General features: G+C 37.9%; 1 protein-coding gene across 10 annotated transcripts in view; it reads left to right on the plus strand.

Annotated features, from left to right (window-relative positions):
• HELZ (helicase with zinc finger) overlaps positions 1-20881 on the plus strand; it is a 160590-nt gene that overhangs the window by 90573 nt on the left and 49136 nt on the right. For all 10 annotated transcript variants that reach the window (XM_088138282.1, XM_088138276.1, XM_088138278.1 and 7 more), the window contains 5 exons: positions 955-1073; positions 6872-7017; positions 8893-9040; positions 13870-14053; positions 15228-15456. In XM_088138282.1, the coding sequence (XP_087994408.1) occupies positions 955-1073; positions 6872-7017; positions 8893-9040; positions 13870-14053; positions 15228-15456 (826 nt within the window). The remainder of the gene's footprint in view (positions 1-954; positions 1074-6871; positions 7018-8892; positions 9041-13869; positions 14054-15227; positions 15457-20881) is intronic.

The raw sequence follows: 20881 nt of genomic DNA on the forward strand, positions 1-20881 counted from the left end.
ATACAACACACTTTATATTTTGTTTGAGTCAGATAGCACCACACTATAAAATTTGGAAACAATATACTGGACAACACCAGGTGTGAGAGATTGATGGGAAGCATCCAAAATTATTTCAGTGTATCCAGCAGTAAATGCTGACACTCCATATCAGCAGTCAAAGAAAGCCTTGAGTGAAATGTGGATTTTCTGTAGCTCACAGGAACTCTTTATCCTCTACCTCCAGCAGTAATGCTGCACTGAGTTTTAAAAGGAGCATAGGTAGGATAGAGGACCATCTGATTGTGGGAAAACACTCATAAAGTGTACGTCTTTCTGCTAAGATGGTCTTTTAATTTCTATTAGTATGCTTTCCCCTCTCCTGGTGCACTAAAAAGGACAGTCACATCCTTCCCAGAATAACGAGTTAACTCTCAAAGTCTGTATCAATATCTCCAATTCAAAACATTAGAAAAGTAAGCAGGTGACAGAGAGCCCATGAATGTCAGTGGCAATAGGTCCTCTCCTCCAAGCTGTGGGTCAGAGCAACTGCTAATGAGGATTAAGGGCAACATGATTTAAAGTTATTTCCATATTCAGTATCAGCTTCTATCTCTCTTTCTAATATGTCAAGATCAGGGAAGGCAGAAACCAGTTCTCTTATAAATAGTGTGTTTCATGCACCTTGCCTTATTTCTTTCAGATTTGAGTGTAGATGGGGAAAAGGAGTTGCCAGGGGATATCTTTTGCTTGTCTAAAGATTTTTAATTTTTCCCTGCCTCACCTTTGATAGACTAGCAAGACAGAAATATACTGACTGGAAATAGCTTGTCAAAACTATCTTATCAGAGACTTTTTGTGTTGATTAGAGCTGAGACTGAGTCTCTTTCACAGGACCAAACCTAAATGTTTTCATGAGATTATCACAGCTTTCATTGGTTGCTACTTAACATTTTGCCTGTATCTGCTTTGTAGGGTTTTTTACACATATTCTGTTGGATGAAGCTGCACAGGCAATGGAGTGTGAGACTATCATGCCTTTAGCGCTAGCAAATAAAAATACAAGAATTGTCTTGGCTGGAGACCATATGCAGGTAATGATGTCTGTTACTGAACTTATCTCAATTTTTTCAAGAAGAACTAGCTTTGTTTGCAAATTATAAAGTGTAGATGCTCCCAAGAATTAATTTGGTGTAACAGTTAAGAGAATGAAGCATAAATCAGGAAGAGTTTAGCTTAAAATTCAACCATGAGTTTTCAAAACTATACTAAAAGCAATTGACAGGAATACAGTGACTTGCTAGACTCACTAAAACTTGCATCTATATTTATGTAAGGTAGGATAACATTCTAAAAGTGATAAAGAAATACAGTGGTGTATGCATGTTTTAACAGAAGGTTATTGAACATCAGCAAAACACAAATATTAAACTCCAGACTCTAAGAGTCTTTTTCATCATAATCAGTCCCATAAAAATAAACCTTATTCTTTTTAAAATCTAATATTTGTTGCTTAATATTAAAACCTGTATTTCCCTTAGAAAAAGGAAGAAAAAATTACTCTTTAACCATGAGTAGTGTGTCAGTGGACACCGGAGGAAGGCTGGCACAATGAAAGACAGTACATAAAAGAGTAAAAAGTTTTTATTCGGAGCAAAAGGAATAAATGCAGATGTAAATTCAGCGTTTTATGTCCCCTTTGTTAATTATTGTTACAAAACCTATATGGGGTTTAGAGGTAGACAGTGGATTGGTGGGAAATGTGCAGATTCCATTTTAAGTACAGGCCCTTTCTGACTTTCCAATGATTTCCTTATAAACTATTTTCCTCCCTATCAACTGCAAATTCCAGAAACATTTCAAGGACATCCCCCCACACACCATGTTGCAGTAGTCAGTATGGGATGTAACTAAGGTATGGATAATCATCCTAAGTCCAGTCAGTTTAGGAAGGAGTATAGCTGGCACACTAGATATAATTGTGGAAAAGCAAGGCACCCTACCAGCTTATCACCTGTGAATTAGTGACAGCTGAGGATGAAAAACCACTCCCTGACATCAAGCCTTCTTTAGGCATGAGAGAATACATCTCTCCCATAATATGGCATTGATTATCTCCCTTAACCAATGGGACAGTCTTGTATTGACCAGTTTCATTAGTCCTGCTTACTAGGTCCTTGCCCCTCCTGGCTGATTAAATCAGTATCCTTGGGATTTGCAAGCTGATTTTTAAATGGATGGTAGTGTGAAAAATATCTCAGTCCACAGCAAAATCTCTCCATGTTATGAAAGACATAACATCCGTTAATTGATTTGGCCTCAAAATCACATAGGGAAAATATTTATTGTAATACAGCTGTTAAGCTTACAAATGATAGTCAAAACTGAAATCACTATCTAAAAGTAAGATTCAGTGAGATTTAGGTAGAAAAGAGGAATTGGTATCAAATACCAATTTGGTATCAATACTGAGCTACAAAAAACAGTAGAAGAGAAAATATGGCTAATAAACTTTAAATAAGAAAGAATAAAAATGGGAAAGGCAGTATATGTAAACAAGGGCAGAGGCTTAGAATCAGTCCCTTTTTGTTATCTTGAGGTAGATGGGATAAGAAACAGTTTAACTATCAAAAGAAAAAAAGTGTCAAAGAAGAAATAATTTGAACTAAAAAAGCAAGCAGATCAGTATTAGAGGAGAACAGAAAGAGAAATAAAGGCAGAAAGGAAATCCTAAGGCTCTCCATGGGGAAAAACTGTTCTGGATTAACAGGATATAATTATATCTCAAAAAAGACTAAGGATATACTCAGCGTGATCAACTGTATATCCAGTGAATAGCACCTAAATTGGCTAGAAGTTCTTTATTATGTTCATTATCTGATTACCAGTTTGCGCATGTGATGAAATCTGCTCAGGAGCCATTATGGTATAATAGTTAAGAGGTTGGACTAGGAGCAGGAGATCCAGGTTCTAGCCACTCTCGTCCATGAAAGCTTACTTGAAGACTTTGGACCAGTTACTCTCTCTCACCCCTTCATGGATCACTGCCTTGTCGTGGCGAAGGGGCTTGCGTAACTCAGTGAAGCCATGAGCTATACCGTGCAGGGCCACCCAAGACGGACAGGTCATGACAGAGAGTTCTGACAAAATGTGGTCCACTGGAGAAGGAAATGGCAACCCACTCCAGTATCCTTGCCAAGAAAACCCCATGGACAATGTTAAAAGGCTAAAAGATATGACGCCGGAAGATGAGCCCCTCAGGTCGGAAGGTGTCCAATATGCTACTGGGGAAGAGCGGAGGGCATTTCCAAGTAGCTCCAGAAAGAGTGAAGCGGCTGGGCCAAAGCCGAAAGGACGTTCAGCTGTGGATGTATCTGGAAGCGAAAAGAAGGTCCGATGCTGTAAAGAACAATATTGTATAGGTACCTGGAATGTAAGATCTATGAACCAAGGCAAGCTGGATGTGGTCAAACATGAGATGACAAGATTGAACGTCGACATCTTGGGAATCAGCGAACTGAAATGGACGGGAATGGGTGAATTTAATTCGGGTGACCATTATATCTACTGCTGTGGGCAAGAAACCCTTAGAAGAAATGGAGTTGCACTCATAGTGAATAAGAGAGTGGGAAAGGCAGTAATGGGGTACAACCTCAAAAACGACAGAATGATCTCAGTGCGTATCCAAGGCAAACCATTCAATATCACAGTCATCCAAGTCTATGCCCCAACCACTGATGCTGAAGAAGCTGACGTTGACCGCTTCTATGAAGACCTACAACACCTTCTAGAACTAGCACCAAAAAAAGATGTCCTTTTCATCATAGGGGATTGGAATGCTAAAGTAGGAAGTCAAGGAGTAATCGGAATAACAGGCAAATTTGGCCTTGGAGTACAAAATGAAGCAGGGCAAAGGCTAATAGAGTTCTGTCAAGAGAACAAGCTAGTCATAGCAAATACTCTTTTCCAACAACACAAGAGACGACTCTACACATGGACATCACCAGATGGTCAATACCGAAACCAGATTGATTATATACTTTGCAGCCAAAGATGGAGAAGCTCTATACAGACAGCAAAAACAAGACCAGGAGCTGACTGTGGCTCAGATCATGAGCTTCTTACTGCAAAATTTAGGCTTAAATTGAAGAATGTAGGGAAAACCACTAGACCACTCAGGTATGACTTAGATCATATTCCTTGTGAGTACACAGTGAAGGTGATGAATAGATTTAGAGGATTAGATTTGGTAGACAGAGTGCCTGAAGAACTATGGACGGAGGTCTGTAACATTGTACAGGAGGCAGCAACTAAAACCATCCCAAGGAAAAAGAAATGCAAGAAAGCAAAATGGCTGTCTGATGAGGCTTTACAAATAGCTGTGGAAAGAAGGAATGCGAAAAGCAAGGGTGAAAGGGAAAGATATAAGCAACTGAATGCAGATTTCCAGAGAATAGCCAGGAGAGATAAGAAGGCCTTCTTAAATGAACAATGCAAAGAAATTGAGGAAAACAATAGAATGGGGAAGACTAGAGATCTCTACAAGAAAATTGGAGATATGAAAGGAACCTTTAGTGCAAAGATGGGCATGATAAAGGACAAAAAAGGCAGGGACCTAACAGAAGCAGAAGAGATTAAGAAGAGGTGGCAAGAATACACAGAAGAACTATACAAGAAAGATCTTAATGTCCCTGATGTCCACGCTGGTGTGATCACTGACCTTGAGCCAGACATCCTAGAGAGTGAAGTCAAGTGGGCCTTAGGAAGCATTGCTAACAACAAAGCTAGTGGAGATGACAGTATTCCAGCTGAGTTATTTAAAATACTAAAAGATGATGGTGTTAAAGTGCTGCACTCAATATGCCAGCAAGTTTGGAAAACGCAACAGTGGCCACGGGATTGGAAAAGGTCAGTTTACGTTCCAATTCCAAAGAAGGGCAACGCCAAAGAATGCTCAAACTATCGCACAATTGCACTCATTTCACATGCTAGCAAGGTTATGCTCAAAATCCTACAAGCTAGGCTTCAGCAATACATGAACCGAGAACTACCGGATGTACAAGCTGGGTTTCGAAGAGGCAGAGGAACTAGAGATCAAATTGCCAACATTCGCTGGATCATGGAGAAAGCACGAGAGTTCCAGAAAAATATCTACTTCTGCTTCATTGACTATGCAAAAGCCTTTGATTGTGTGGATCACAACAAACTGTGGCAAATTCTTAAAGAGATGGGAATACCAGACCACCTTACCTGTCTCCTGAGAAATCTGTATGCGGGCCAAGAAGCAACAGTTAGAACCGGTCATGGAACAACCGATTGGTTCAAAATAGGGAAAGGTGTACGACAAGGCTGTATACTGTCACCCTGCTTATTTAACCTATATGCAGAGTACATCATGAGAAATGCCAGGCTGGAAGAATCACAAGCCGGAATTAAGATTGCAGGGAGAATCATCAACAACCTCAGATATGCGGACGATACCACCCTAATGGCAGAAAGTGAAGAACTAAAGAGCCTCTTGATGAGGGTGAAAGAGGAGAGTGCAAAAGCTGGCTTGAAACTCAACATTAAAAAAACTAAGATCATGGCATCTGGACCCATCAATTCCTGGCAAATAGAAGGGGTAGAAATGGAAGCAGTAACAGACTTCATTTATTTGGGCTCCAAGATCACCGCAGATGGAGACTGCAGCCATGAAATTAAAAGACGCTTGCTCCTTGGGAGGAAAGCTATGGCAAGCCTAGATAGCATATTAAAAAGCAGAGACGTCACCTTGCCGACAAAGATCCGCATAGTCAAAGCTATGGTTTTTCCAGTAGTAATGTATGGCTGTGAGAGCTGGACCATAAAAAAGGCCGAGCGCCGAAGAATTGATGCCTTTGAACTGTGGTGCTGGAGAAGACTCTTGAGAGTCCCCTGGACTGCTAGGAGGTCAAACCAGTCAATCTTAAAGGAAATCAACCCTGATTGCTCATTGGAAGGATCAATAATGAAGCTCAAGCTCAGATATTTTGGTCACCTAATGCAAAGAGAGATCTCTTTGGAGAAGACCCTGACGCTGGGAAAGATTGAAGGCAAAAGGAGAAGAGGACGGCAGAGGATGAGATGGTTAGATAGCATCACTGAAGCAATGAGCATGAAACTGAGCAAACTCAGGGAGGCAGTGAAGGACAGGAAGGCCTGGCGCAATATGGTTCATGGGGTCACGAAGAGTCGGACACGACTTAATGACTAAACAACAACAACAACTCTCTCTCAGCTCAACCTACCTTATGAGGTTGTTGTGGGAGCAGTAAAAACTGATAAATAAATAAATTCAAGGTTATGAAAGTTTATGACTTCCAACCTTAGCCTCATAGGCACTATATGATTCTCCGATTTTTTGTTAAGCAATGCAGGTTAAAGAAAAATATTACTTGGGTTCAGCAGGGCTTTACAATTAAAAAATAATAAAATGATTGAAAATAAAAAATTGTGAAAATAGAACTATAAGATGCATCTCATCTAGGTTGGTTTCCTTATGTATGCATGTAGCAGTAAAGGCAGTCCATAATGTTTAGGTGTGCCCTGCCTCTCTTGAAACTCTCTTTAGGATTCATCATGTAGTGCTCCTCTCTCAGGCACTGAAATAGAGGAAATCAGCTTACTTAAGAAACCAGGAAGTTCAAAGAAATATCTCTATTGGTTTGTTACCCATAAATTGGAAGCAAGTGAATTCAAACAATTAAGTGGAGACTATTTGATATAGTGTCATTCTTTTTTTCTCCCACTGTACATAAATAATTTAATATCATTTTTATAGGTTGGTCATTGGTTTCTCTATTGAGATAATGCTCTACACAAATATTCAGTTATAAAATAATGCCTTCTTTTTTATTTTTCTTGGTTACAGCTTAGTCCTTTTGTGTACAGTGAATTTGCCAGAGAGAGAAATCTTCATGTTTCATTACTTGATCGTCTTTATGAACATTGCCCTGCAGAATTTCCTTGCAGGATCTTGCTGTGTGAGAACTATCGCTCCCATGAAGCTATCATCAAGTAGGTGTGAACTTTTTCACTGTATCACACTTTGCTTGGCTGGTGCAAGTGTCTAACAGAAGCACTAAAAATCTTTTGCCATTACACTCCCAAATTAGTTGAAAAGAGAAGTGTAATAACCTACCACTATTATTAGCATTATAAGACTACTGGTTTTTTGTATTGAAAATAAATAAGAATACTACATTACTCTGAGGCTTAGTAGGATGGCCTACCTGGGCTTCTTTAATTGTGGTTTATGTCACCAAAGCCACCACAATATTTTCTGTAATATTATTGCCAACCTAGGGCTCTCTCCAACTTTACACAAGCAGTCTTTTATTTTTACAGTGAAACTTGGCTTTCCTGTGCTTACACTGACAGTCGTATCTCCAAAATATTAAAATAGAGTTTGTGTGACATTTCATGGACTAAATGCAAGACAATATTGTGCAATATGTAGGCTGGAAATGAAAACGGTGCCATTGGCAGATGCATAAAGTTTGTAATTCCATTACCACTTGGATTTCAAGTTTTTTGCATTTATGAAAAAGTTAATTCTTGCTAAAATGATTACAATAGAACTGCCTGAATATGTGTAACAGAGGAATAGCCAAATTGGTTTAGATAATTTTCAAGTATGTGGACTTGTTTGCTGGGTTGAAGGCTGCTGTTATATGCTGACCTCAGTACTTGCTCAGTTTGATGTAGTCCAGGTTCAGAAGCAGTATCTTTACCATGCCACTAGTATAAACTGGCAAAACAAGGCAATGTGAAAGCAGTTATCAAGCAAGTCAGTTCTTAGGACTTTGAATCTAGACTGAAGTTTGAAACTGTGATCATGGTCTAGGAATAGAGACATTAATGCAGGAAATAGGCAAGTGAGAGAGAGTACAGATGCTCGGACAAAATAACAGAATTTATTGGTTAATCATTCTGCAAGATTTGCAGAGGAATGACAGAGTATGCTCATAAATTGAGTCAAGAGATGTTATGGATGCATTTTGAACATAGGAGCTTTCTGTCTATGCAGGTTTTCCACATATAGCTTCAAAAAGTTGCTGTTGCTGATATCACACCACCACCACCACCATTATTATTAAATAACAGTGTGTAAATAAGAATGATATCTTGATGGCTAAATTAGAGGAGCAGCTCTCCTCCCATTCGTAGTCAAGTAGAAATTCATATTTCATGTTGTATCTGTGCCCTCAAAGATTTTCAGGAATAGTCCTATTAACATAAATTCCACAAATGATCTGAGAAAAATAACTAGGCATACTATACTGTTCTGAATAAACAATGCACATTTTCTTAAAAGTGATTTTTAAAATGAATGCCAGGATTCTTTCTAAGGCTTTCTAAGGGGATATGAAAAACAAAAAGATGCATATCAGTTCTTTTCTATGAAATTTTGTCTTTTAACATATACAAGCAATCACTTACTGTATTATAGTAAACAAATAGTTGCTTATTGTATAAAATGTTACCCCTACCTGTTCTCATCATGGTGTTTTCCAGAAATGTTAGAGCTATAGTTTCTAGACTTCCCAGCTGTGGAAGCTGTGAGCTGGGATCCCAACATCTCTGCAGAGTACCAGATTGAGGAAGGTAGAATTAATCAAAACATCTTGATTAATTTTAACCTCTCTCAAAATGATGCTAAAATCAACATACATGCTGAGACAGCTGTTCAAGGCTTCTGTGCATTGCTGTGTATCTACATATAAAACATGTTGAAGTTGTAAAAGTGAATCTGATTCAGAGGTCAAAGCAATAACAAGAAAAATGTTTACATAATGATTCTCTTTGGCCTGAATACTGCTGGTTCCCACCCATCCAGCTTCAGCCCATCCAATGTTTCTACATTTCATTTTTTGTTTCTCTCCATTGCAGTTATACTTCTGAGCTTTTTTATGAGGGCAAATTGATGGCCAGTGGAAAACAGCCTGCACACAAAGATTTTTATCCTCTGACGTTCTTCACAGCACGAGGAGAAGATGTGCAAGAAAAGAATAGTACTGCTTTTTACAACAATGCAGAGGTAGCACTTGACTTTAATTAATTGCTTTTGTGATTATAATATTTTTTACTGCAGCCCTAAGAATGCTAATTTAGATATCAGTAGCACCTCGCTTAAGCAAGAGCTTTTTAGGAATAGCCTTACAGTTCACAATGGAGTGATTATGAGCTTGCCACTACTATGTCCAACTGAGTATTGATTTGGTTGTCCCATGCTAATCTAGAAGCTCATTGGCACTTTCCCATGATTGACCCACTTGATATATATACATGAAGAAGCCATATCTGCTTTTACATATCAACCTCTAAGCGTTTTTTTAAAGCCAGGATCCATAAATTATCCAAGTCTTAATAGAAATTATCATAAAAATTCAGCCTAAGCTGGTTCTTCAAACTCTTTTGTAATAAAATACCTCTGCAAGCCTGAAGATCTCATTAACAATTTGCTGTTCATACTCTATTGCAAAACCAACCAAAAAGTCTTTAAAAAAAACAACTAATTCCATTATGCAACTAGAACAGGGTTGGACAATTTTTTTCTCTATTGAAGATCATATTTCCTTGAAAGTAATATGTTAGAGTCACCAGTCAGTGATAATGTTAATTTAACCAAGCAATGGATTACAGCCTCCCTTTCTTTTTTTCTCCATACAGCAGTCTTGACTTTGCCAAAGGTGTAAATACAGGTGAAACTCGAAAAATTAGAATATCGTGCAAATGTTCATTTATGTCAGTAAGGCAACTCAAAAGGTGAAACCAATATATCAGATAGACGCATTACATGCAAAGCGAGATATGTCAAGCCTTACTTTGGTATAATTGTGATGATTATGGCGTACAGCTTATGAAAACCCCAAATTCACAATCTCAGAAAATTAGAGTAGTGTGAAAAGGTTCAATATTCTAGGCTCAAAGTGTCCCACTCTAATCAGCTAATGAATCCATAACACCTGCAAAGGGTTCCTGAGCCTTTAAATGGTCTCTCAGGCTGGCTCAGTAGAAATCACAAGCATGGGAAAGACTGCTGACCTGACAGTTGTGCAGAAAACCATCATTGACACCGTCCATAAGGAGGGAAAGCCCCAAAAGGTAATTGCAAAAGAAGTTGGATGTTCCCAAAGTGCTGTATCAAAGCACATCAATAGAAGGTTATGTGGAAGGGAAAAGTGTGGTAGAAAAAGGTGTACAAGCAGTAGGGATGACCGCAGCCTGGAGAGGATTGTCAGGAAAAGGCCATTCAAAAGTGTTGGGGACTTTCACAAGGAGTGGACTGAGGCTGGAGTTAGTGCATCAAGAGCCATCACACACAGACGGATCCTGGACATGGGCTTCAAATGTCGTATTCCTCTTGTCAAGCTGCTCCTGAACAACAAACAATGTCAGAAGCGTCTTACCTGGGCTACAGAAAAAAAGAACTGGTCTGTTGCCCAGTGGTCCAAAGTCCTCTTTTCTGATGAGAGCAACTTTTGCATCTCATTTGGGAACCAAGGACCCAGAGTCTGGAGAAAGAATGGAGAGGCACACAATGCACGATACTTGAAGTCCAGTGTGAAGTTTCCACAGTCTGTGTTGATTTGGGGAGCCATGTCATCTGCTGGTGTTGGTCCACTGTGCTTCATTAAGTCCAGGGTCAACGCAGCCGTCTACCAGGAGGTTTTGGAGCACTTCATGCTTCCTTCCGCAGACGAGCTTTATGGGGATGCTGACTTCATTTTCCAGCAGGACTTGGCACCTGCCCACACTGCCAAAAGTACCAAAACCTGGTTCAGTGACCATGGGATTACTGTGCTTGACTGGCCAGCAAACTCGCCTGACCTGAACCCCATAGAGAATCTATGGGGCATTGCCAAAAGAAAGATGAGGGACATGAGACCAAACAATGCAGCGGAGCTGAAGGCCGCTATTGAAGCATCCTGGTCTTCCATAACACCTCAGCAGTGCCACAGGCTGATAGCATCCATGCCATGCCGCATTGCGGCAGTCATTGCTGCAAAAGGGGCCCAAACCAAGTACTGAGTACATATGCATGCTTATACTTTGCAGAGGTCCGATATTGTTCTATTTCCAATCCTTGTGTTATTGATGTCATGTAATATTCTAATTTTCTGAGATTGTGAATTTGGGGTTTTCATAAGCTGTACGCCATAATCATCACAATTATACCAAAGTAAGGCTTGACATATCTCGCTTTGCATGTAATGCGTCTATCTGATATATTGATTTCACCTTTTGAGTTGCCTTACTGACATAAATGAACATTTGCATGATATTCTAATTTTTCGAGTTTTACCTGTACATTGGTTGTAGAAGGCTTTTGACATTAATCCAAAAGTTGCATGAAATTAGTCCAGGGACCACAGGTTACTTGCTTGTGAGCTAGAATGACATTATCAAAAGACAAAAAGGTCATCTCTAGAATGCCATGCCCATTAATTCTTACTTTCTCCATCTTTCATTTAAGCTGAAACACCTCTCTTCTCCTTTTTAAACACCTTTTAATTTCACAGTGAATTTGAAATAAGGGGAGCCTTCACTCCATCTTTTTAAAGACAAAGTGAACAGTGGACTAATTCTCTCCCAAATGAGAATTAGGTCTTGGGAACAGCTTGCCTAATGCAGTGGTTCTCAACCTTAATATTTGCACCAATTTTCCTATTTATATTCTCTTACTGTTTTGCAAGGTGCCTCATGAGCTATCATACCATAAATATGCCTGAGTGCAATTCAGGAATAATAAAGAGAGAGGAGGAAAGATAAAAAGATCATTTCTTTCTTGTAAGATCATTTCAGCAGCTCTATCAACCTACCCAATATGGGCATCCTCCAGATATGTAGACAAATTTCAGGAATTCTTAGCAGTGGTCATTCTCACTGGAGTCTACATATTTTGAGTGTCCAGGTTGTGAATCTGAGATATAGCATGGAAAAGGGGACTAGTTACATCAGCTTTTAAATTTCCAATATAACCACAGTGCTAGTAGCTATATCTCAAATATATATCTTTTATGGGCAGAACTGATTTCAGAATTTACTTTTCAGTGTCTTGTTTTCCAGAAAAATGACCTTCCTACAGTTATTGCAATATTAGCTATAAAATCTTTTTTCTATTACTATTCTAGGTATTCCAGAAAGTGAGAATGGAAAATTTATTAATAGATCTAAAGCATCTTAGTAAATGTATAGCCATCCAGAGTCACCTTGTGTGAGCTGGATGGCTATATAAATACGATAGATAAATAAGTAAGTAAGGTTAGGTTCTGGACATTCCATATGAAGTTTCTATATTCATAGATATAACTTTTCCACCAAGGCTATTATGTAGCTTTAAAAGATATATTTATGTCTAATAAGACTGTCTGAAAAGACATTTCTCTACTTTTGCTTCTTTATTATTCCTTGCCATATTCCTAGAATATTTGCCAGTGTACTGGTTATTCTAATAGCTTTCTACAGGAACGAGCAAGCCACATTACCATTTAATTTAGTCAGTTTGCATTATCAGAGCAAATCCTGGGGAAGTGCTCCAGTGAGCTGTTACAACACCAGTACCAATACATCTACTCTCATTCTTCATTAAAATTACCCCTTTTTTCAATCTGAAAAAGAGACTACTAACCTGTCCAGTCCATGTAATCTTAGATTCAATGTCCCTTAAGGTGTTCTTAGAGAAATGGTATAATTGGATTCTTCATAAAGCAAGAGAAACAAAGCAATGGATTTTCTGTATAAACTCCTGATTATGTGCTGTTAGCTAGACTAAGTAGTTGAAAAAAGTTCTGGAATAAGAGAGTGGTGAGCCACTTACATAATGCTGTCAGGAAAATTGCATGGATGCAGTCACCAGGAATCATACTGCTTTGAGGATGTCTGTATCTTTTATATGTGTTCGGTTCCTACTCGTACCTCTTCTCATTCATTATCACATACCAGTCACAACATATTGATTATAGAAATGTGTGTATTAAAGAAATTATTCAGAGCAAAGCTGGTTATCCAGTGATAAAATGATCCAGTGATAAAAATTTGCTCTGATTTTATGATCCAGATTGGTGGGGATTCTAGTACACAAAAGAAATACCCACATTGGAATCAAACTTTTATGAAGTATTTTGAAGTTGATTTTCATCAGAAGAGTAGGCTTCAGCTAAAAAGACTAAGGGAAAGTCTGGCAACGCTGAACTTAACAGTTAATACCTTCCTTCTTTTCTTCTGTCTGATGCCAGACAAAATCAATCCATTTTTCCTTTATCTTGGAAAGTCGATGCTCAGGAACAGGGACCTGCTGCCAGATGGGTCCACCTTTAATCTTACTACTTTTGCATTACAGGATGCCCCCTAATATTTATGTTGTACAAGTTCTTAAAAACGGAAAGTAATTTATGTGCTTTTTAAAATGTACATATATTGTTGAATTCCCTGACAGAACAGTGAATACAGTTTTATAATGCATGCTATATATTATTTCAGATAATAATGTTGAATAAAGAAACTTCAGTTATGAAATATGTAAAATGATTGCTGATGATGTTCATTCATCAACAATTAAAAGTTAAGGCTTCCACTCAGGGTTAGAGTTTTATTCCTTATTGATTGTATGGGGTATTCTGATTGCATATACAAGGCATTGCATATGCAGTGAAAATATTATTAATTGAAGTGACCTGCTTACAGATTATAAAAGTAATGTCAGGGATGCTACAGTTAAATGAATATTTTTAAAAAGACTTAGGTAATATGCTGCTGCTAAAACTGGCTTCTGCTAAAATCTGTATTGCTTTTCATTCAAGAATATAACAAAATTAAAAAAAAAAAAAGCTAGCAATTTCCTTAGTATGCTTTTCCCCTTTTAAGGTATTTGAAGTAGTAGAACGTGTTGAAGAATTGAGGAGAAAGTGGCCAGTAGCCTGGGGAAAGTTGGATGATGGCAGCATAGGTGTTGTAACACCATATGCTGATCAAGTGTTCCGGATTCGGGCAGAGCTTCGGAAAAAAAGATTGTCTGATGTCAGTGTTGAAAGAGTGTTAAATGTTCAGGGTAAGTAATATATGATTTGATTTGATTATGTGCCATAAAGTCAGTGTCAACTTTTAGTGACCACCCAGATAGATACCTACCTTTGAATGCAAGAATCTAGCTGAGAGTTGGAATGGCATTAAAGTATCAGCAGTTCATAATACTACTGGGATTTAAAAACTCAGTCCTTCAAAAATCGTGGGATACCCTTTGAGGCAAGGCACTAGCAAAATTCAGTGGCTGTGATCATTAATATCAGTAAATCTTTCCAAGAAACACTCAATATATGAAGTTGGAAAGGAACATAGTAGAATTCTGCAAAAGGATTCTATATAGAGGCAGACTGTGAAAGAAACAAAAATAATACCAAATCAGTGCTGGTCAAAGACCATAACAAATTTAATTTTTACTAAGATTGTGAATCTTAGTAAAGGTCTGAATCTTTGTTTCTTGTTTCTCCAGGAAAGTTGCCTTTCTTCCTATTTCTGTTCTTTTGATGGGTTCAAGTAGAAACTAGAGTTTTTAATAGTTCTTAGAACCTATGAAAAATGTAAGGATACTTAATTCTTAGGTACAAACATCATTTACACACGACTTTCTTTTTACCAACCTTAGTAGGATACCTGCTTGTCTCCTATCTATCATTATTTTCTTACTCCCTTATTTAGAGTTAGCTTTTTCTTTCCCAGGATTATTCCTATGCCTTTTGATTTTCCCAGTAATTTCCCATTTCTGATCTTTTTTGTAAATTTAATCTCTGTTGTCCTCCATTTGTATGGGTACAAGCAAATAGAAAATTACCTCCAGTGGCACCTCATGATTCAGAGCTAAAGTTCCCAACATGTGCCATTTATGTATTAACAGAGTATTATTGTACAGTTACTATACATATGTAGGTAAAATTATGGCAACATCACACACCCCGTGCCAATGTTTTTAATGCAACAGAATTTAATAGCTCTGAAGAAGTCAACATTTAAGCATGATTATTAATATTAAAGCAAATAATGAATGTTCTTGGTATTTCTAATTATTTTAGAATATTTATTTTCTAATTATTGTAGCACAAATATCTTCAGGTGAGCAGTAGTTATTCACTTGTCAGAAAGATGTAAACAGTCAATATATGTAGTCATGTAGTAGTGTTTCTAGCAAAAAAAGAGGCTAACATTACCCCATACTCTTCCTTCTTCAGGAAAGCAGTTTCGAGTGTTGTTTCTCAGCACAGTACGAACACGGCACACTTGCAAACACAAGCAAACAGCAATGAAACGGAAGGAACATTTATTGGAAGATTCAACAGAGGACTTAGATTATGGTTTTCTGTCCAATTACAAACTTCTCAACACAGCCATTACAAGAGCACAGTCCCTAGTAGCTGTGGTGGGCGACCCAATCGCTTTATGTTCCATTGGAAGATGCAGGTACACCAAATGTGTGGTATGACCAAACAATAAATAATAGTGATGAAAGGCTTACTGTGTTTTTGATAATTGATTCTCATATCTGCCCTGCTTCACCTGGCTGGAGTCTTTAGACTTCGATGGCTGGTGTGGGTCTTCCGGGCTGTGTGGCCGTGTTCTGGAAGTTTCCAGAACACGGCCACACAGCCCGGAAGACCCACACCAGCCATCGTATTCCAGCCGTGAAAGTCTTTAGACTTCCTCTCTCATCTTAAAATAGAAGTGAGCCTTAGGGGGAAAAAGTGTCCATGCCCCCCTACACACTATCTATAATGTATGTCTTATGCTTAATCTCTCCATCTCTTATTATTTTATATTAAAAGTATATTTATAATGCATTAACAGAATCTAGAACTGTTACTAGAATATGAAGATTTCTTGCAGTAGGTCCAAGTTAGTAACATTTTGGACATTTGCTGATTATATTTCATTTGTGACATAAAGGGGGAAACAAGGCTGATCTACAAAGGATTTGTATTGTAAAATTTTCTCTTAATGCTACAGATAGAGATGGAAATGTTATATTTTAATGCTCCCTTATGAAAAAGTTTTCATGCTCATAAACAAAATACAGAAAATCATTTTAGGCTTTCCAAGATGCTAGTTTTGTCTATTAATAGTATATTCCTTTAAATGTGTATTTGCATCAGTTTTATTCTTTTTTCTTTGTTTTTGAAATTATAATAATAAATGGAGGGTAGGAGGGAGAAATATTTAGAAATTTTGCTAGGGGAATATTTAAATATTTATTTTTCAGATTTTTAACACACTTTTTCTCATTAAAAACAAATGCAGAACTAGATGATTTGGGAATCTTCCTGTGCCCCCCATATACTCCTCTGGCCCCTATCCCCCCCCCATATCCTACACACACTAAAATCTGAAATTGCATAGTACAGAATTGTATCACATGATTCTTCTGCATATTTAGATCCAGTTTCAGGCAGACTTGCATTGAAGATACTGTATAATTACTGGCCACAGAGGAAAGAAGATAGTTAGGAGGCACATCAAACCAAATGCCAAAGATTGCTCTTTTATCAGTGAATTTGATCCATATAATTAAAATTGTTATTGTTCATTTTTATTTTTCTTGCAACTGAATACATGCAAATAGATCTTGTTGCATTTGGACAGTTGTATATTGCTCTACATGAACCATTTTTCTGCAAATACAAACCGTTTGTTGCTGTCACTCACAGTCAAAGCAGGAAGCAATGATTAACTCTGGTTTCCTGTTTTCTTTCATTTGGGAAATAATGATTAATATCATTGGACTGTGGAAATTGATTAGAATCCTGGCTTGCTTTGAAGCAAGTTATCATTCTTTCTCATTGCACATGATATGGAGAACTCTGATCAAGTAGACATGTCCTTATTTAATCACAGTTTGTGCAAAGGGGCACTGTGAATCTCCAAAAGGCCTGTGCTTAATATACAATGATTGGTTTTTTGAGATAAAAGAAAGGGGAGATAAAGAGAAAAACTGTTACCAGAATTAGTTAATAGAATCAAGGGCTCTGGATTCTATTCCTTTATTTCTGTTCTGTTTTATGGGAATGAGAATATAAATCAATACATTTAAAATAACCCAGTCTAATTCTATGGATTAGCAATTGGAATAGTTTAGGGTATACTGAGAGCAAGAACAGGGCTGATTTAGATATAATCTGCTGTATTTTTTTCATTGGTGAAAGCATGGGCTGTTAAGCATGGGAATTTTCTATATTATAGCAACAAGAAAACCAGATACTTTAATCTCTTCTTGTTCCCTTGTTGGCAAGATAAACTTTGGAATATTGAAGTGGATAATTTTGTAATCTATTTTCAATCTGTATTTTTAAATGTTTTAAAAAATATTATAATATGGTTATTTGATTTCAACATAAATTTAATATTGTCATCATGAAGAAGTTGCTAGTTATATTAACTAGATACGTTTTAATGAGTGAATTATTGCTAAGAGAATATATAATGAGAATTCAGTAGTATCCCAGCATGATTTCTTTGTACTAGATCTGGCTTGTAGGGGATAAAATTTTTGGATGTATTTTAATTTCATAGCAACTGCAGATTGCTGGTTATATAAAAGAACTGGTTTATATTTGTGAATATGATCCATAGGCTGTCATAAACAGATAGCTGGAGCATGATTTCATTTTTATCTAAACATGGGCACTTTTGCATAGCATGTTTTATGGTTAACATGTTAACATTGAATGTGAAATTATGTGGGCAACTACCACAGGAGATGTTGCTGGTCCTGTCTTATTTAATATCCCTTGTAAATTCCTGGGAAGTTAATTTTTTCAAAATTAAGGTAGTTCAGAAGAAGTGTATGTGGTGTGGTCATCCTGATTGGGATTGGACTACCACATTGCTTGAAATTTATTACAAGAGTTTTGTTTTGTTAATTCTGCTCTCATGTTGCTTTTCTTGGCCATTTAGCAACTGAAAAAGTACTTGTGATATGGCCCTCAGTGAGCAGATGTGCAGGATAATCATAAACTGCTGCAGTAGAATGCAAGCAAAGGTTTTATTAACAGTCTGTGGTGTGTTCTATGAGTAATTCAGGCACAGTTAATGCTAAGCTACAACCAATATAGTTTAGAGATATGCTTCCTGTCAGAGCTTCATGCTAGGCAAAGCAATAAATCTCTCTCTAGGAGTGCAAATGCATAGGCATGAGCTTAGCAGTGGAAGATTCAAGGACAAGGCTCAGAGAGATAAGTTGCTTTTACTGCAAATGTAAAAGAAAGTCTTAAAATGAGGAAATAGTACAGAAAGTAGGGATCTAATAGTTTTATGTCAATTCCAGGGTCTAACTCTTGCATTTCTTTCTCCTACCCTTACACAGTAATGGTCTTTTTGCTGCCTGTTTCTCATCCTTTGAGGTTGAAGGCACCTACACAGTTTTTTCTGTAATGTTCTTCTCTGGTCTCGGACACTTTATTTTCAACCTTGCCAGCTTTATCCCTCAAACTTCTTATCTAATCACAAATAATAATAGTAATGGGGATAAGTGGATAAAAATGCCAAATCCAGTCTAAACATCTGGCTGACTGCGTGACCAACCATAATAATAATAACAACAATAATAAAGTTGTATGCCACCCGACACTCAACGAATCTGGGTGGCTCACAACAATCACACAAAGAAATTACAATAAAATCAATGAAAGATGAAAGATAAAGATAAAAGATGGCAAGCACAATGAAGCAAGGGATCTCACTGTCCCTTGCCAAAGGCCTGGGTGAAGAGCCAAATCTTCACAGTTCTTCTAAACAATAGCGGCTCAATTCTAAACTATTTGTTCTTCCTACATTTTGAGAACTATTTCTGGCACGCTGTTACTTTTAAACAGTTAATCAAGTCTACAGGAATATACAGTGGGGCAAAAAAGTATTTAGTCAGCCACCAATTGTGCAAGTTCTCCCACTTAAAAAGATGAGAGAGGCCTGTAATTTTCATCATAGGTATACCTCAACTATGAGAGACAAAATGGGGGAAAAAATCCAGAAAATCACATTGTCTGATTTTTAAAGAATTTATTTGCAAATCATGGTGGAAAATAAGTATTTGGTCACCTACAAACAAGCAAGATGTCTGGCTCTCACAGAACTGTAACTACTTCTTTAAGAGGCTCCTCTGTCCTCCACTCATTACCTGTAGTAATGGCACCTGTTTGACCTTGTTATCAGTATAAAAGACACCTGTCCACAACCTCAAACAGTCACACTCCAAACTCCACTATGGCCAAGGCCAAAGAGCTGTTGAAGGACACCAGAAACAAAATTGTAGACCTGCACCAGGCTGGGAAGACTGAATCTGCAGTAGGCAAGCAGCTTGGTGTGAAGAAATCAACTGTGGGAGCAATAATTAGAAAATGGAAGACATACTGATTATCAAGACCACTGATAATCTCCCTTGATCTGGGGCTCCACGCAAAATCTCACCCTATGGGGTCAAAATGATCACAAGAATGGTGAGCAAAAATCCCAGAACCACATGGGGGGACCTAGTGAATGACCTGGAGAGAGCTGGGACCAAAGTAACAAAGGCTACCATCAGTAACACACTACGCTGCTAGGGACTCAAATCCTGCAGTGTCAGACGTGTCCCCCTGCTTAAGCCAGTACATGTCCGGGCCCGTCTGAGGTTTGCTAGAGAGCATTTGGATGATCCAGAAAAGGATTGGGAGAATGTCATATGGTCAGATGACACCAAAGTAGAATGTTTTGGTCTAAACTCAACTTGTTGTGTTTGGAGGAGAGAGAATGCTGAGTTGCATCCAAAGAACACCATACCTACTGTGAAGCATGGGGGTGGAAACATCATGCTTTGGGGCTGTTTTTCTGCAAAGGGACCAGGACGACTGATCCGTGTAAAGGAAAGAATGAATGGGGCCATGTATCATGAGATTTTGAGTGAACACCTCCTTCCATCAGCAAGGGTATTGAAGATGAAACGTGGCTGGGTCTTTCAGCATGACAATGATCCCAAACACACCGGGCAACGAAGGAGTGGCTTCGTAAGAAGCATTTCAAGGTCCTGGAGTGGCCTAGCCAGTCTCCAGATCTCAACCCCATGGAAAAGAACCCCTTTGGAGGGAGTTGAAAGTCCGTGTTGCCCAGCGACAGCCCCAAAACATCACTGCTCTAGAGGAGATCTGCATAGAGGAATGGGCCAAAATACCAGCAACAGTGTGTGACAACCTTGTGAAGACTTACAGAAAACGTTTGACCTCTGTCATTGCCAACAAAGGATATATAACAAAGTATTGAGATGAACTTTTGATATTGACCAAATACTTATTTTCCACCATGATTTGCAAATAGATTCTTTAAAAATCAGACAATGTGATTTTCTGGATTTTTTTCCCCATTTTGTCTCTCATAGTTGAGGTATACCTATGATGAAAATTACAGGCCTCTCTCATCTTTTTAAGTGGGAGAACTTGCACAATTGGTGGCTGACTAAATACTTTTTTGCCCCACTGTAAGTGACATTTTGACTGATAATGCTAAATTCTAAAATGTAAATGTTTGAAGGTTGATAAAGTGAATCAAGAATCCATTGCAATAACTATAAAGGCCTTTGTGAAATATGGCTGCAATACATATTTTTAAAGTTGCAGCCATATTAGACAGAGCTGTGGCAGATTTTTATTTTAAATTCAACAGCATGTTTCATATCAGAGCTGGCAGGATTTTATTCATTGTTCTTGCAGCCACAGTGTAAATGTGCCATATGTGAACAATCCGCCTGAGTGTTTTAAAAACAAAAAAAGGAGGCACTTTACAGAAGTTATAACACTAAGACTGACACTTGTATATGTTGCAGAGAACTTGGCTAATAAACCTTGCCACTGCTTCAGTGTTAAAG

This window comes from Python bivittatus, unplaced genomic scaffold (genome assembly GCF_059951505.1).
Source record: "Python bivittatus isolate LINGU-HERP-01145 unplaced genomic scaffold, Pbiv_v1 ctg000220_np1212, whole genome shotgun sequence".
NCBI classification, from domain to species: domain Eukaryota; kingdom Metazoa; phylum Chordata; class Lepidosauria; order Squamata; family Pythonidae; genus Python; species Python bivittatus.